The sequence below is a fragment of the Zosterops lateralis genome (genome assembly GCF_965231275.1).
Source record: "Zosterops lateralis genome assembly, chromosome: 20".
Classification (NCBI taxonomy): domain Eukaryota; kingdom Metazoa; phylum Chordata; class Aves; order Passeriformes; family Zosteropidae; genus Zosterops; species Zosterops lateralis.
This window is the reverse complement of record NC_139780.1, coordinates 2082869-2100880: the sequence shown is the minus strand read 5'-3', so window position 1 is coordinate 2100880 and position 18012 is coordinate 2082869. Positions and strand designations below refer to the sequence as shown.

Sequence of the window (18012 nt, the reverse complement as noted above, 5' to 3'; positions counted from 1 at the left end):
GCTGAGGAAAAACTCTCCAGACAGCACAGACAGTGATCATTCCCCTCATTCTGCCCCCCTTTTTGCTGTTTTATGGATTGATCCCTGGGAGTTTTGTCACCATCCCTGCCCAGGGCATGAGAAGCTTCACTCCATCACTGGGACCTCCTGCTGCCCCTGGTTTTCCACCCCTGCAGCCCAGAAATGCAGATTTTACCCTCATTTTCCCCCTCTGCTTTAAAAGGACAACCAGTGGAGCTGCAGGGAGTTGGTCATTTTTAAGGCAACATTTATATTTTATATACACAGAGCTGTGTAAAGCCATGGAGTGTGTGGGGGAAGGAATCTCAGGTCATTGGTGCTGGGGGGAAATGATGATTTTGGGTTATTCCTCTGGAATTGGGATGGCAGTGAGGCCACCCCAGATGTGCTGAGCCCCACACAGAGCTCAGACCCACTAGAACAGCACAGCCAGCCCCATCAATGAGCTCTTTTTTATCTCTGCTGATAAAACAGCCCCTAAGCCCAGCCCAGAGCTCAGCTAAGCCAGCCCAGCTCTGCATTCCATCACTGAGACACAAACACTGGCCTGGAATTAGTTATTCCTGTTTTACTTTCATTTTTTTTTTTCCCACTTAATGATTTCAGCCGTGGCCGAGTTTATTGTTGTTGTTCCAGCCTTGTGGAACAGCCCCAGCAGAGCCACAAATCAGCTCCCTCTGCACAGGGAAGGAGGGCAAGGAGGGCAAAACCAGAGCAGAAAAACTCTCCTCTCCCAAGGAAAAATGCATTTGGCTCCTGCACAGCTGGGGACAGGAGAGTCACTGATCCCAGAGCTCTGTTTGCTCCTCCAGACAGGAATAAACCCAGGGAAAAGGGCTGTGGGAGCTGTAGGAAAATAATCCAGGTGTTTGCAGGAGGCTCCAGGAGAGCTGGAGAGGGACTGGGGACGAGGGATGGAGGGACAGGACACAGGGAATGGCTCCCACTGCCCAGAGGGGTAAAGTTTTATGGGATTTTGCGCAGGAATTGTTCCCTGGCAGAGAACACACATGGACACACAGCCCTGGGGTTTCCCAGCCAGGAAACAGCTTTTCTCCTGGTTTTTTTCCCCCTTGGAAGATGATTCCTCAGGGACAGAGGGAGGTTTGGGATGGGATCCATCACCTGCCAGCAGGACAGTGAGGGGTGGGTGAAACACCTCAACCCCAGGGTACAGAACAGGAAAAAAACATTTCTGGAATCATCACCCCACCCACAAAAAGCCAGGTTTGTCCTTTAAAAAAACATCAATTCTCCCATTTTCTTTGAGGGCACCCCTGGGCTGTGCTGGGTGTTTGGGTTTTTTTCCTCTGGGGTGTTTCCAACAGGGCTGGAAACACTTTCCAAGGCTCCTGTCAGGGAATAAAAAGTCTCAGCAATAGAACTGCCTCCCACACTCAGTGCAAAGTGACACAAACAACCCCTGGAAATGGAATTAATTGCTTTTGATCAGATCAGCTTGGGCTGATATCCATTTCCAAGCAGACACAGTCTGGGTGTTTGTGCCCCCCAAAAAAGGTCCCTCAGTCCTCCCTGCAGAGCTGAGGATTCCCAAATTTCCTCCCCAAAGTCAGGCTGTGTCAGGAATCATCTCCTGCCTGGCACTGGAGGGCCAGGGAAGGGCAGAATCCTCCAGGCAGCTCCTGCTTTTCTTCTCAGATCCTCTGCAGGGTTTTTTTTTTTTTGGAGTTTTTTTGTTCTTTTCTTTTTATTGTCTCAACAGACGCCTCAATTTATCAATTAAGTGGCTCACAGTGAGGGCAAGGCATGGTGTAATTTCCTGGAAAATGGGCCAAATCCTGTTGTTGCTTGACTCATAAAACTTTCATTAAAGCATTTCTGGTTCCACACAGACTCCCTGGAAATGGAGACACAACGTGAGACACTTCCCTCTTAGAAAAACCAACTTTTCCTTGCCATGAGCCCTTCCTTAGAAAAGCAAATGGATTCAAAGAACCAAAAGTGGATTCAAAGAATCAAAAGTGGATTCCAGGAGCCAAGTGCAGCGAGGAGCAGCAGAATCCAGCACCATCCCAACCCTTCCTCCTCAGGAAAAGGAACAATTTAGAGCCCTGAGCAGCTCTGGGAGGAAAAATGAGTCCCTCAGGTTTAAAAAGAGGAGATTTGGCCCAGCTGAGCACAAATGCCCCAACAAGGTCTGATCCAGAGTCCCCAAAACTCTTAAAAGTGTCCTCAGCAAATGGCAAAGTCCCCAAGGTGACAATAAAGCCCCTCCCAGCAGAGGAACCCAAGTTCAGCCTCCCAAAGGCTCAGACTTGGATATAAGAAAACAAAATGAGTAAGAAAACAAAAAAATCCCACTTAGGAAATCAAGTCTCAGCACAGGGATGGCAAAGCCTCACTTGACAAATGAAAAAAATAAACCACACATCGCAAGGGAAAAAAAAGAACATTTTTAAAGCTTTTAGGAGGGAGTTCTATAAGGCAGAGGGAGATCTTTCAGAAATCCCAAGATACAGCAGTGCAGTCACATTAATCTAATCTAACAATGAATTTATATTAAATTAATCATCCCTGCTGACCCTTCCAGCTCAGGATATCCTGTGAATTCCACATTTCTAATCACAGTTAAGCAGATCACAGCTCTCAGTGCTCCCTGTGGTGTTTGCTGGGCTCTGGGGCTCTCCCTGGGAAGGGTCCCCAAGGTGCCTCACCCTGCACTCACCTGTCCTCAACCCTGCAGCATCAAGGAAATCAATAATCATCTCACCTCCTGCAGGGGAGGTTCTTTCCTGGCAAACTGGAGTTGATTTTTAGATGCTCCTGGTTCCTGTTGACTGAAATCCCTGCTAAGGGACACAGCCCAGGCTCCTCCCAGGGATAAACCCCTTTTCCTGCTGCACTCTCAGCATCCAAACCAAAGCTCTGAACATCCCTGAGCTGATTGAAATGCTGCTTCAGGCACCAGCACAGGCATTGCTGCAATTCCCATGGGAAACAGATACTTTTAATTCCTCATCCTCCCCCTACACCCAGCCCCAGCCCTCCCCTGCAGGCTCTGAGGCCAGAGGGGTTTGGGTGCTACAGGAAGATCCTCACAAGCTCCCTGAGAATCAGTTCATACTCTCAGACTAAATTTCTACCAGGATTTCTACCAGGCCAAGCCTCTGATTCTCCAACAGGGATGTAAATCTCCATAGGAATTCACAGATTTGTCTCAGTTTTATGGCTCTGATTAATTCACAGAATCACCAGGTTGGAAGAGACCTTCAAGATCATCGAGTCCAACCCAGCCCTGACACCTCAACTAAACCCTGAGTGCCACATCCAGTCTGCTTTAAACACCTCCAGGGATGGTATTTGAAGGGGAGTATTTGAAGTTTTTGCAGAATCCCAGAATGGTTTGGAAAAGGACCTTTAAGCTGATCTTGTTCCACCCCCTGCCATGGCAGGGACACCTCCCACTGTCCCAGGCTGCTCCAAGCCCCAATGTCCAGCCTGGCCTTGGGCACTGCCAGGGATCCAGGGGCAGCCACAGCTGCTCTTTAAAGCTGGAAAACTTCAGAAGTTGATGAAAAAATAAACCCTCCAGGACATTCCAGAAGTTTTTCTGAGTGTTGTTAGTCTTTTGTCAGCCAATTTTTCCCTCCCTCTCTCTGTGCTCACAGAACCTGCCCTGCAGCAAACCCATCCCAACCTGCAGGGAGGATCAAAAACTCCCACCTGGCACATCCCCCTTCCCTCCTAAACCCCAGTGATGTCCCAAGGAGCTCCAGGAGTCACCAGCACGGGGCTGTGGGCAGAGGCCATGGGATTGGAGATGTCTGGAGGGGCTCAGGAGAGTCAGCCCTGGATCTCCTCAGCAGCAGAAGGGAAAACAAGACACCTGCACCCGCCAGGATGAGATTTAGGGAGAAGGTGGGTAATATTCTCACTCTCCAAATCCCAAATCCACAGCAAGGCCAGCAGATCCCTTCCTCCTGAACATCCCCTGCTCTTCCCCTGGTCATGAAAAGCAAAGGGCAAGGGATGAGTGTCCTGTGAATCAAAGGTGAGGAAGGGAATGAACTCCCCGTTCCTCAAACACGCCGGATCTCGGCAGCTCGGGGGTGAAAAGTCTCTCCCTCAGCTGTGCTGTCGAGCCTGATTACAGCTTAATCTCATTTCCAAATGCCAAGCCCGGAGGATTTAGAGCTCTCCCTCCCTCCCTGCTCTCCACTGACCCAGTTTTCCAGCCTGGTGTTTCTGACGGGGCCGTGCTGGAGATGTCTGAGCATCACTGCCTTGGAATGGGATCAATCCACGGGACAGGCACAGCTCCTTGAATTCCTAATATCTCTTAACATAAAACCCTTACTGCATTTCTATTCCCTAAATTTCTTTAAAATTTTAACACCTTTTCAATCCCTAAACTTGTTTTCTTACCCAAAATCAACTCCAATATTATCCCTAACACATAACACTTACACTAAAAATCCACAAATTAAAAATTACTATTTTATTAAACTCAATAATCTTAATTTATAACGATTTTATACAAATACTAAAATTTATATTAAATATCTACCAAGTTGGACGACTCACCTTCAGTGCTGTCAGGAGCGAAGCTGCAGCAATAATTTGGATTTTAAAGGATAAAGCTGTGAGAATTTAGGGATAAAATTGAGGGATAACTCAATTTAGGGATAAAATTGATGATTTCAATGGGCGCCCATGGAAGGATACAGTTCCCGAAGAGGGTGAGGACGATGAAGTAGATGGAGGAGAACATCCCCGAGTGGACACCACCCTGAGACTCGATCCCGTGGTACATCACAGCATTCCAGTCCTCCCCAGTCAGGATCTGCAGGGACACACAGGAACAGGGTCAGGGACAGCCATGGGGGAGAAAAGCCACCCCAGGAATGTCCCCAGGGATGGAGGAGCACATTGGGGACATCAGGGACAGCATCAGCAGGTCAGGGATGGGATTGTCTCACTCTGGGCTGGGATGGAGCAGCCTCACCCCCAGTGCTGGGGGAGTTTTGGGTGTCTCAATATCATAAAAAAAAAGATCTAAAGGTGGGAGAGAGTGTCCAGAGGAGGGACACGGGGATGGGGAAGGGTCTGGAGGGGCCCATGAGGAGCAGCTGAGGGCACTGGGATTGTCCAGCTGGAGCAGAGTGAGGGCAGAGCTCCCCGGGGGCTGCAGCTCCTCCCCAGGGGCAGCTCCATCTCTGCTCTGGGACAGGGACAGGAGCCAGGGCACGGCTGGAGCTGGGCCAGGGCAGGCTCAGGCTGCAGAGCAGGGAAAGGCTCTTCCCCCAGAGGTGCTGGCACTGCCCAGGCTCCCCAGGGAATGGGCACAGAGCTCCAGGAGCCTTTGGACAGCACTGCCAGGGGTGCCCAGGGGGGGATTGTTGGGGGGTCTGTGCAGGGACAGGGGTTCACTGGGTGATCCTTGGGTGTCTTTTCCAACTCAGGATATTTTATGATTCTGCAATTCCTCCTGGGCTCCCTTGCCCTGCAGAACTCCTGCCCCAGGCACCACAGGGCTGGCCCGAGGGCAAGAGTTCTCAGTTTTTAAACTATTACTAATTAAGAGACATTGTTGGGATTGGTGGGGCTGGGACTGGACTGGGTGACCCTGCCCTGCCCCTCTGGGTCACTGCCCACCTCGAGCAGGGGCTCTCACCCACAGAGGAAACAAAATCCACACTCTGACACTTCACTCCCAGCAAAATCTCTCTCTCCTCTCCCTCTCTAGGCCATGCAGGGACCCCAGGTGCCACCAGCCCCAAAGAAAACCCAGAGCTCCCAGAGCAGTGCCCTGAGTGGGAATTCTGCCAGTGCCAGCCCCTCTTGTGCCCTCCCTGTCACCTCCTGCCACCCCTCCCCTGCTCCTCAGGGCTGGCAGAGCCTTCCTGCAGCAGGAATGTGCCTGGACATCCTTCCTGGGCACCTGCAGGGCCTGCACACCCCCAAGTTCCTCTTCAGTTTCCCCAGGTTTGACCCAGAGGGCCAAAAAAATCCCAAAAAAATCCCTAAATAAAAGCAACAACCTCTGTGTGTGAGCAAGGACAGAGCTTGAAGGGGACTCTGATCCTCCCTGTCCTTGAGCAGGGACAAGCACAAAGCTGCATCTCTGATTATTGACCCAAGACTAATTAACAAATGCAGCAATAACAGGAAAACTAATCAGTGTACAAGGCTCCAACAAGCCTTGCCACAATAAATGCTCATTTTGCACCAATCTGAATTGTCTGGCTTTCCTTTCCTTTCACCAAAATCTGGACACACAGCAACAATTCTGGGCACATCAGCACATCCTCTGCCTGCCCTGGCAGAGCCAAGCAATGACCACTTTTAGTGCATTAAAACATTGGGATGTAAAGATCCAACTCCTAAATAGGAAGTTGTGTTTGGGTTTAGTAAGTGAAAAAAAAAATTAAAAAAAAAAATTAAAAATCCAACCAAAAAAAACTAAAAAGAAAGAAGATAAAAAGCCCCAAAGACTGATGTGTGCTGTAGTAATGGGGTTCCACCTGCACACAGATTTTTTGGAATGACTGCAAATCCCTGCCTGCAATTCCCAGCCTGTAAATTCTAACCTGCAAATCCCTGCCTGCAAATTCCAGCCTGAAAATTACAGCTTGCAAATCCCAGCCTGCAAATCCCAGCCTGCAAATTCCTGCCTGAAAATCCCAGCCTGCAAATCCTGCCTGAAAATCCCAGCCTGAAAATCCCTGCCTGAAAATTCCTGCCTGCAAATCCCAGCCTGCAAATTCCTGCTGCAAATTCCAGTCTGCAAATTCCTGCCTAAAAATTCCTGTTTACAAATTCCTGCCTAAAAATTCCTGCCTGCAAATCCCAGCCTGAAAATCCCTGCCTGAAAATCCCTGCCTGAAAATCCCAGTCTGCAAATCCCTGCCTGAAAATTCCTGTTTGCAAATTCCTGCCTGCAAATCCCAGCCTGCAAATCCTGCCTGCAAATCCCTGCCTGCAAATCCCTGCCTGCAAATCCCAGCCTGCAAATCCCAGCCTGAAAATCCTGCCTGCAAATCCCAGCCTACAAATTCCAGCCTGCAAATTCCAGCCTGCAAATCCTGCCTGAAAATCCCTGCCTGCAAATCCCTGCCTGCAAATTCCAGCCTGCAAATTCCAGCCTGAAAGTCCCATCCTGAAAATCCCAGCCTGCAAATTCCTGCCTGCAAATCCCTGCCTGAAAATCCTTGCCTGCAAATCCCAACCTGCAAATCCCTGCCTGCAAATTCCTGCCTGCAAATTCCTGCCTGCAAATTCCAGCCTGCAAATCCCAGCCTGCAAATCCCAGCCTGGCTCTCAGCTGCTGAGAGGGAGGAAATTTCTGGCTGCAGGGATGTTGCTGATGACAGCACTGGGCTCAGAGCGAGTCTAGACACAAGGACACCCAGTGCAGACACACCAACTCCTCTCCCAAATGCACAATTCAGCCTCAAATAATCCCCAAAATCAGGATTCAGGCCCAACACTGCTGGAGCTGCTCTGGATTTACACCACTGAATACAAAACAGGGCTTTGGGCTTTCAAACCTGCCACTCAGTTATGCAGAGTATTGTCCACAAATGTGCATTCACAGCATTTCCATGAATTCACAACTGCTCCTGCTTTCTGGGAACAGCCATAAAGTGAGTTCTGATGGCACAGAACATTCATGGGAAGGGCAACCACTGGGAACTTTTGTATTCCCAAGAAGATCAGGATTTGTATGTATGACAAACTCCAACAGGGTTTGGGTTCAAAATCCCAACTTTTGGATTATTTGGGAGTGGAACATAAAAAATTCAAGGGGAAAAAAAAAAGAGATGTTTTGTGGGCTTTTGCAGAGAGAGAAATAATCTTAAACTAAGCATGTCTGGACAAGCTGGGGATGCTCCCTGAGGGCCTGGACAGAAGAGCTGGTGTCCTTCCCACTGTCCCCCAGCAGCTGCAGGAATTACTCAGGAATTAGTGAACAGCCTGAAGGATCCAGGACCTGCTGGCTCTGTCCTCAAGCAGTTAATGAATTTCCCTCTGCTCTCTCAGCTCTGCTCAGGGATGCTCTGAGGGATTCTGAGGAGAGGGAAGGACAGGATGAGGGTTTGGGAGAAAGGTGAAGCCTTTTTGGTATTCCCTGAGCTGCAAATTCCACCTGCCCCAAATGAACAGTCTGAGTGCATCTCGCTGTTTAACACTGAGGAGCCACCAGGGGATGGAATAAAGCAGCTGTCAAGGGCTGCTGTGAAATGTTAATGGCATAATGAGCAGGTTAGGGGTGGGAGAGGAACAGGAACAGGGTTGTGCTGCTTGCAGGGGCTGCAGGGGAAGGGGGATGCCTGAGGGAAGGCTGGACCCCATCAGCTCCAGGTCAGATCCCACAGACAGACAGGAGTTTGTTTGAGAAGCTTCTTCCAAAGGTGCAGGGGTGGGCAGGGTGTATCTGACTTTATTCACTTTATTCGCTGAGCACACTGATTTATTTTAATTTGATTTTTTAGTGATTTTTAATTTGATTTTTTAGTGACGCGCATATCAGTCAGCAAAGTAAAAGCCATGGGAAAAAAAAATAAAAAATAAAAAAAAAAAAAAATTAAAAAAAAAAAAACACTTCCCCTTTCCTAAAGCCCCCAGGTTTTTGGGGACTTGTTTGCAGGAAAAAAAACAACCCAGGAATTCCAATTCCAGCCCTGCCCCAGGACAAGGAAGGGCTTTACCTGGAAGACCGTGAGGATGGCGGCGGGGAAGGTGTCGAAATTCGTGGTTGGAGTTTCATCTTGGAAATTGAACCTGCAGAGAAAGGAGAAATAAAAAGCAGAGTGGGGAGGGCCAGGCAGGCCTGGAATAGCCTTTAACACCCCGTAAATCAATCCAGGGAGCAGCGTTTGTTCCACCTGGCTGGAACACCTCGGGCAAGCTCAGTGGGGAACAGCTCTGAAGGTGTTTATAACCATCAGCAAAAAACTCCATTTCATTCCCAGAGAAAATTCTTTGAAAACCATTTTCATCCCCAATTAAAATGAACAATCCGAATTTCCAATGATTTTGCAGAATGAACCATTCCAAGGAGTTTTCACCCTCGAGTGTAAAAAGCCCAAATTGAAATTACTCTCTTTGTAGATAATTTCTTTTTTACTGTTTTAAAGGTAAGATAGGGACTGACTGGGAAAATAAAAGACCAAACAAAACCATTTCATTATTTCAGTTCAGAAGTGAGGCTGGAATTTAAATGTTAACACTGTGATGGTTCTTACTGCAAAATTCACCACTGCTGGCATTTGGAATGAGAATAATCAGACCAAACAAAAGTGGGTTTTCCAGCAGGAAAATATTCCAGGTGGATAAATAAGGTGGAAATCTCTGGTGATCAGGGAAAGGACCAGGATTTCCTTGATTTGGGGATCAGGGAAAGGACCAGGACAGGAAGTGCTGCCCCAAATCTCATTTCAGCTCTGGGTGTTTTGGGGACCATGAGGAGCTTTGAACTGGGGACAGCCTTCCTTAGGGAAGGATCCAACTCCAGGGAAAACACCAGAACAGGAATTATTGAGGGATGTGAACCCTCCCAGACTCACTGTCCTCCAAAGAGCTGCATCCCCAGCAGGGCAAAGACCACGATGAACAGGAAGAGCAGGAAGAGCAAACTGATGATGGACTTCATGGAGTTCAGCAGGGAGACCACCAGGTTCCTTAGGGAATTCCAGTACCTGCGGTGGGTCAGGGGGACAGGGGACAACGTGAGTGGGGAAGGGAAGTGATGCACCCCACACACCCAGCAGGTGTTTTCCATACAGGGAAAAATTTAAGGTTCACCCCTTAATAAAGTAAAGAACCCAGAAATTTCCAACACTTATTGGGATTTTTATTTTTCATTAAAAATGTTGTGAAGCCCTGGCCAGGCTTGGGGTCACCATCCCTGCAGGGATTTCAAATCCTGCAGATGTGGCACTTGGGGACACGGGTGAGTGGAAAGACTGGTTGGACCTGATGGCCTTAAAGGTCTTTTCCAACCTAAATAATTCCAGGATCCATCCCTTCCTTGTGCTGACTGCAGTCAGGACTCACAAAAAATAAAATTGTAAACTTGCGAAGACATCCACAGTTTTTACAAAGCTCAGCAACAGCAGCTCTGGGTCAAATGAACTGGGTAAAATGATAATAATTCCTCTGGATTTGCTGCAATCCCAGGAGTTCCCCACACATAAATCAGTGCAAAGGTAAAAGCACAGTGACATTTTTGCTGCAGGTCCCCACCCTTTTTTTTTTTTTTTTTGCTGGACATTTACAGGACTTAAAGTTTCCACCCTGTTTGTCCCAGAGGACAAATGACACAGTAACACACACAAACCTGGGATCTGAATAATAATAATAATAATAATAATAATAATTAGCATTAAACAATTGGCAGCCCCACAGACATACAAAACTCATTCCTGCTTACTTCAAATGGCTGTTTTTCTCAAATTTTCTTTATCTTTTTAAGGTAATGGAGGTATTTTTGGAGGGAGAAGCTGTTCCTCCTCCTGTTGGTCAAGCTATGAGGAATTCAAGGAGTGATGGAAATAAGGGAGGGCTGAAGAGGTGTAAAAAATAAGGTGGAAAAAAACATCAGGAGCACCTGAATTTGCCATAAATTTCCACAGCACGCCTTAGAAATCCTGAAAAAAGGGTCCTGGATGGGTTTGGGGATGGCTCAGGAGCTGTTTGCTGATTCCAGGACACGTTAACTCCAGGCAGGAGCAGGAAAAGGACAGGAAAGCTGAGTTTAAATCCCACCTCAGAATCTCCAGGCTGGAAAATCTCTGACATTCCCAGCCCGGGCAGCAGGAGCACATTTCAGATTTGTGTCAACACAGCGGCTCAGCCCCAGGATTAGCACCCAGCAATCCCCAGGGAAGCTGCTTTCCCACAGCCTAAATACCTCAGGAATTGTCATCAGATCAGTGGGAAGCTGATGGGACTCAGAAAGAAAATAAAACTTGGGTTTTTTAACCACAAAATACACATTATAACCTGAGATTTCTGTTTTTAAAAAGATTAAAACCAAAGCCAAAAAAAAATAATTACATTGTCCTGTCAGCCCACTGTCATTCCCACTTAAGGAATTGTCATCAGATCAGTGGGAAGCTGATGGGGCTCAGAAAGAAAATAAAACTTGGGATTTTATTACAAAATACGAGTGATAACCCGGTATTTTTGTTTTAAACAAGCCTAAAGATAATAAGATATCTTTATATCTTAATAATATATATATATATAAGATATTATAATATAAGATAAACAAGCAAAGAAGAACATCAAGAACAAAAAGAAAATATTTATCACAAAATACCACAAGTGATTAACCCAGTGTTTTACCACAAGTGATAAAATGTGGTAAATTTTTTGTTTTAAACAAGCCTAAAGATAATAAGATAATAATTTATATCTGAATAATATATATATATATAAAAGATATTATAAGATAATAAGATAAACAAGCAGAGAAGAACATTCTACTGAGGAACCAAAGGCAGACAAACCTGGACGTGAGGCTGAGGAGAGAAAGGGCTGCTAAAATTCCTTGTGGGTGTAAATTCAGCCTCAAAATTCCCAAATTTCCCAAAATTCCCAACTGTCCAGCCAAGGGAAAGGAGAATTCTGCACTTTTAATCTGCTCCTGCCCTCCAGGTTGGGGCAGGCAGAGTTTTTGTGCCAACCACTCCAAGGGGTTGGGACATTTATGGGGGATTTTTCGGTTTATTTTTAACATTTTAGCAATGTTCTTTTTAATTTATGGTTTATAAACAACCTCCTTGACCCTGGGGATGGGACCAGGGATTTTTTGGGGTGCCCAAAGTGGGAGCTGCCCTTACTTTGTGACTTTGAAGATCCTCAGCAGGCGCAGGGCTCTGAGAACGCTGATGCCAAAGGAGGTTCCCGGCTTCACCGCAGCCCAAATCACCTCGAAAATGCTGCCCACGATGACCTGTGGGGAGAGAGCACTTCAGAGAGGGCACAGCTGCTGCTCAGCTCCTGTGCTGCTTCCAGGGAGGCTCAGAAATCAGAGTTCAGGCTGTTTGATACAAAATCTTCATGGAAAATGGAAAACCTCATCCCAACTTTCTCCATAGCCAGGAAAAGAACACCCTGTGATTTATACACAGAGAGGAGCTTGTTGCTTTCTTCTTTAAGCAACCAAAATACCTTAAAATACCTTTTTTTTTTTAATGACACTGCCATTTTTAATTAGATTTTTTTCATATTCAAAAAAAAAAAAAAAAAAAAAAAAAAAAAAAAAAAAAACCACCTTTTTCTGCCCCACAACCTGCAGTTGCTGCCCCATCCTCCCCTTCCCATAAAAAAGACTAAAACTCCTCATTTAAAGCAGAGCAGAAGCTCAGGGTAAGTTCTACCAGAAATTTCTGGCAGCAGAGAGTCTTTGGGAGAGCAATTAAAGCAATAATTGTGATGAGATCCTGCAAAGCCTCTGGCACAGACATTGCCCTCAGTTGTCCCAAATCAAGGTGGGGTTTTTTTCAAGTTTTGTTTTGCCTGGTTGGTTTAAGGATGGCAGAGAATTCACTTCAAAAAAGGGGAAAAAAATAAAGTCAAAATCCTTTGTTAGGAAAAGGACAAACAGTGATGGGAAGGACAATTAAACCCACACAGGTTTTCTGCAGAGTTAACAGGATCAAACAGGCATTTCCCTGCCAACTGCTGGCATAATTCACATTGAGGCAACATTTCTGAGCTCCCACCCCCCCCTGGGCCCACCACAAACACCAGTTCAGGAGTGGTTGTCACCAGAGCCTGCCTGGTTTGGGCAGGGGGAGGGAGGATTGAGCACTGGGAACAAAATCTGGGATGTCTCTGAAAATTCCAGCACTGATTGAGTGTCCCCCAACACACACTGTGTGCCCTGAGCTCCCAAAAATCCAGAGGGAAAGGGAGATGCACAGTAACTGATAATTCCAGTGGCTCCCAGATGAAAAAGGAGGAACTAAAACTTCTCTCCCAGCATTGAGAATCCCTCATGAATCAGGAAAAGCCTTTCCTCAGCCCCTGCACACCACACTGGGAATTAATTTTGCTCAGCAGGCTCTCCTGGGAGGCTGTTTGACACCAAACCCCCTGCACTGGTGCTCCCCAGGGGGAAGGTTTGTTGTGCCAGGAGCTCTGGGTTGTTGTTTCACCCCCTGCCTTTTGAAGAGTTTCGTCTCCACGGTTTGTCAGACAAAACTGGGGACAGAGCTCAGAGTGCTGAATTCATTCCGGGGGCTGGAGGGTGGGTGAGGGAGGGGAAAAACACAGACATAAGGAGGGTCCCTGTGGATTCTGTGAAGGAGGAAGAATCAGCAGCAGATCAACAGAGTTCCCTCTCCTGGGAGCCCTGGGCAGAGCTCCCAGAGCTCAGACTCCTCGAGTTCAGCTTTTGCTTTGCCTCAATCACCTGTCCCTGCCCAGCTCTTGTTGGGGAAGGAGAATCCTGGATTCAGGGATCTGAGGAAACTGAGTGTTATAAATGTATTTTATAAAGTTGGCTTTTGGCAAGATGTGTGCTATATTATTAATAATGTTGTGGTAAAGATATAAGTTTTTTATTTCTGCTATTAGTAAAGTAAACTAGGTATAGTGGTAGTAGTTGATATAAGTTTGATTAAACTGTCTGTTTGGTGGGGATAACATCCAGTGAACATGTAAACAAGACTCTGCTATTGATAAAATACACTTAAACTGTCTGTTTAATCAAAATAACATCCAGTGAACATGGAAAGAAAACTCTGCTATTGATACACCAACCATCAGCATCTCCCATCTGAAGAAAGTCTGGACCAAGCCCCGAGCTGGAGGTGATAATGAAGACACAGCCACAAAACACAAATGCTCTAAAAAGGCAAACCCAAGGAGGGGCCATGCAAAACAGTTCCTGGAATATGGAAACTAGTTTATGGAGAATATGAATATGCAATAGAAAGGGTATTTAATTAATGTCTCTGATATAGCAGGGGATGGACTTGAGTGCGTGTCCAGTCACCTGGCCGGCCCTACTTTGCTTTTTATCTCCTAATTGTCTTAATTTTTTAATTAAACTTATTTCTTAAAATTTACAAAAAAAGTGAACCTCGTTTTTCACACTGAGGCAGCCTGGGGGGGAAACTCAGAGCAGGACATGGGCTCTGTGTGAGTGACAAGGGAGGATGACTCTGAAAATTCCAGCACTGACTGAGTGTCCCCCAACACACACTGTTGGACCCCTCAGGGACAATTTATGGACAGTGTGGGCCCATCCCAACCCTCTGAGCCACCACAGCTGCCAGAACACCCCAAAAAACCAGAGCCCCACATTTGGGACAACACCTCAGGCTGCTGGGCACAGGTGGGGGATTTCATCTAAAATTCAGTTTACTCTGAGCTTTGAGGCTGTCACGGCCAAAAGGAGAATAAATTGGCTCCACTCAGAGCCCTGGATTTTGGAGAGTCACTCACTGGAGGTGACAACACCTCCTGTAGGAGCAGAAGAATTTGGCTCCGTGGAGGAAGAGTCACTCCCAGCATTTTTTGGCCAGATAAAAACCAGAAACAAGAGTGTCAGAGCAGGGCTGGGTGATGAGTGCTGTGACCTGGGCTGCTCTCTCTGCCTGAGGCTGGATCCAAAGCTCCATATCTGGAGTGTCACAAGGACTGAGCCCTGCTCAGCCCACACTGGAGATAAGAGAGGCCGAGCTCTCCTGTGTGAGCACAGATTACAGCTAATGGCTTTTAATGAATAAATTAACATCCAGCTCTTTGTGGGGTGGAGCCAAACCCAGCCCTGCTGTTCACACCAGAGCCGCAGCCCCAGCCTGGACTTGTGCACTGAGAGAATTTGAATTATTGCCCCACTGTCACCTCACCAGGTGTTTACTCTTTGTCCTGGGTTTCAGTGTAGGATGTACACACAGTATTTATTCCATCCCCATCCCCATGAGCTGCTGGAACCAGGTGGGGCAGTGTTTTCCCAGGCCCCTCCTTTGGGCTCTTCTGCTCATGGCCCATCAATGCCTTGCCCAGGACTCACAGGGAACTCCCTCCAGGAGCTCTCTCTGTTTAATGGGCCATCAAGGAGCCACTGCACGACTCCTCATCCCATTGGGAGATGCTCCCAATGCCCAGGGGGAGGAGCCAAGCATTCCCACCTGGAGAGAATCTGGGATTTGGGACAGGACAAGCAGCCCTGAGCCACTGGATTCCCAGAGGAGCAGAGCTCCCAGACCTTTCTGTGGGATCACTGCTTCAGGAAGAGCCCCTCACCTGGACTGCTCCCACCACCCTGCTCAGGGTGTGTTCTGACTCTGGCAGTGCTCTTTTGTATTATTGCATTTATTTTATTTTATTTTATGTTACTTTTTTTTTCCTTTCTTCTTATTAAATTGTATTTCTGACTTGGAGCCTCTCACTCGTTTTGCTTTCAAACCACGACACTCTTCTGCTCCCGGTGATGCCTGAACAGCTCTGCCTTTGTGACTCGAGGTGAAAGCTGCTCACTGGGTGACACGAGCAGGAAGATGTGTGGGGTTTTTTTGGTTGTTTTTTTTCTGTCTTTCAATCATCTCATTGAAATGGGAGGGAGAGAATGTGCCGGCAATCAGAGCACTCGGGGGTGCTGATGCTGCGAACAGCCCGGGGCTGCAGGAAATGAAATCCCCCAGCTGTCACAGCCCCTTCCAAAAGGAGGATAACGAGGGAAAAGCTTAATGCGTTTCATTGCTAATTTATACAGGGACTGCTCCCTGCAGGAGACACTCCCAGCTCCACTTCCCGTGCATTTCCATCCTCATCCTTGAACAGCACCTGGAGAACGGGAGAGACACCTTCTCATCACAGCCAGGGCTTCCAAGGACATGCTGTGACAGGAGGGAGGTTCCCCACTTCCAGAGGAAAGGGATGGATGGGATTTTGGGCAGGAATTGTTCCCTGGGAGGGGTTGGGATGGAATTCCCAGAGCAGCTGTGGTTCCCCTGGATCCCTGGCAGTGTCCAAGGCCAGGCTGGACATTGGGAGGTGTCTCTGCCCATGACTGGGGTTGGAATAAGATGATTTTAAGGTCCTTTCCACCCCAAACCGTCCCATGATTTATCCACCCTGCCGGATGTGACTCACCCCAAAGTCAAAGCAGTTGAATGAAGAGTGGAAGTAATTCCTTGGCCCCAGCCCGTACATCTTCAGAGACATCTCAGTGAGGAACAGCCCCAGGAAAACAAACTCTGCGAAATCTGGGAACGGGAGAAGAGATTAAATTAATCCAGGAGCCTTTGGTGGGTAAAGCTCTTCACATGGGGAACATTTTGTTCCTTTTTTTCACAGCACCAAGGTCCTGCTGGCAGAAGGAAATCCCTGTGAGTGGAGAACAGGAGCCAGACACAGTTTGGCACAATTTTTTCTGTGTCCATGAGCTGTGTTCAGCCTCCAGCTGTGAAGGCAACAATCACCTGGGTGGGAGCAGGAACATTAAGTAACATCCTCATTGTCTCCAGAAAGGAATTTCAAAGGAAAGCCTTGGATCTAATATTTTTAAAGGTCAAATTTAATTGCAGAGATGTTCTGGGACTTGTGTGCTCGCAAGAGATGGAAACTTTAGGGTGTGGGGTGTAAGTTTTCTGTACCATCCTCTGATGATAAAAATACCTTTCTACCCAACAGAAGTGCTGACTCTGAGGGCTCACATTCAGAGGTGTTGTGTCTCCTGTTACCACATTTATTTTTATTATGCCTTTATAGCCCTGTAATTATGGAAGAGCCCCTTCTGTTTCCTTTTTCCCCTCACATCTCACAGCCTGGGAAGCTTTTGATGGGAAAATTTATCACCTATGATGAAACAAAGGGCAGAAGGAACAGAGCTGGAGGCTTCAATTTCCACACCAAGTTTTTAGGACTTGAAGCTACAGCAAACACTGCCTTTGGCATTTTGGGTTTGGATCTGGAGGCCAATAAGCAACGGCAAGAGTGAAATGTTAAATACAAAAAAAAAAACCCAAAAAAAAGCAAAACCCACCTACACTATAAGAAAAACCAAACAGCAGAAGGCAAACCTCTCTCTCTCTGGAGAAAAGATGAGGAAAAGACTCAAACCTCAAAAGGTGGAGATTAATCACCTTGTTCAGTGCAGCACAGGAGGTTCTCAGAGGCTGCAGCAGCTACAAGAAAGTCTCCTGTAATTTCAGTTTTATGATTCCGGGAATGAGAAAGAGGAGATGGTGCCAAACTTTAGGCAGAGGGGCACAGAGACAGAAAAGGGGCAACAGCTACAAGGAAGATTTCAGCACAGGAAAATCCTGGATTCCCCAGGGGCAGCTCCATCTCTGCTCTGGGCCAGGGACAGGAGCCAGGGCACGGCTGGAGCTGGGCCAGGGCAGGCTCAGGCTGCAGAGCAGGGAAAGGCTCTTCCCCCAGAGGTGCTGGCACTGCCCAGGCTCCCCAGGGAATGGGCACAGAGCTCCAGGAGCCTTTGGACAGCACTGCCAGGGGTGCCCAGGGGGGGATTGTTGGGGGGACAAGAGTGACACTGGATGATCCTTGTGGGTCCATCCATCTCGGGATATTCTGTGATTCTGTCAAGTACGGAATGAGAAGAGTTCAGGGCATCACACACAAAATAACTTTTCCAGCATTCCTGACTCAGGATGGGAGGACTGATGGGATGTCCCTCCAAAGGCAGAGTCCTCGAGGCACAGACAAGGATGGCAAAATTCTTCAGCCTCTTAAAACCAGCAGTGGATTCCCCAAGCTCCAGATGAAGCCAAGACCCTGTGCAAGGTTCAGGAAAACTTCCTCAGTGCTGGCACCACCATGGAGATTTAAATGGGAACTCAGCCTTTTCCTCATCAGTAATTCATTAACTAATTCCATGATTTCACCATTCCCTGACCTCCTGAAGCTTCAGCTGAGTGTGGGGAGGGACAGAGGAGGGGATGAGGGTCCTTCCCACCTGCCTGGATTTGCATTCCCAGCCTTGCACATCCACAGGGAGGAGCAGAGCTGCCCCAGGTCCATTCTGAGTGTCTTTGGGAATGCCTT

The 18012-nt window shown here is 47.5% G+C and overlaps 1 protein-coding gene across 1 annotated transcript in view; it reads right to left on the bottom strand.

The window, feature by feature from the left end:
* The window catches only part of CACNA1B (calcium voltage-gated channel subunit alpha1 B), a 283808-nt gene that overhangs the window by 93203 nt on the left and 172593 nt on the right, over positions 1-18012 (bottom strand). The window contains exons 13-17 of the mRNA XM_083875784.1: positions 16099-16211; positions 11832-11944; positions 9552-9683; positions 8694-8766; positions 4708-4825 (exon numbers count right to left, since the gene is read on the bottom strand). Of these exons, the coding sequence (XP_083731910.1) occupies positions 4708-4825; positions 8694-8766; positions 9552-9683; positions 11832-11944; positions 16099-16211 (549 nt within the window). The remainder of the gene's footprint in view (positions 1-4707; positions 4826-8693; positions 8767-9551; positions 9684-11831; positions 11945-16098; positions 16212-18012) is intronic.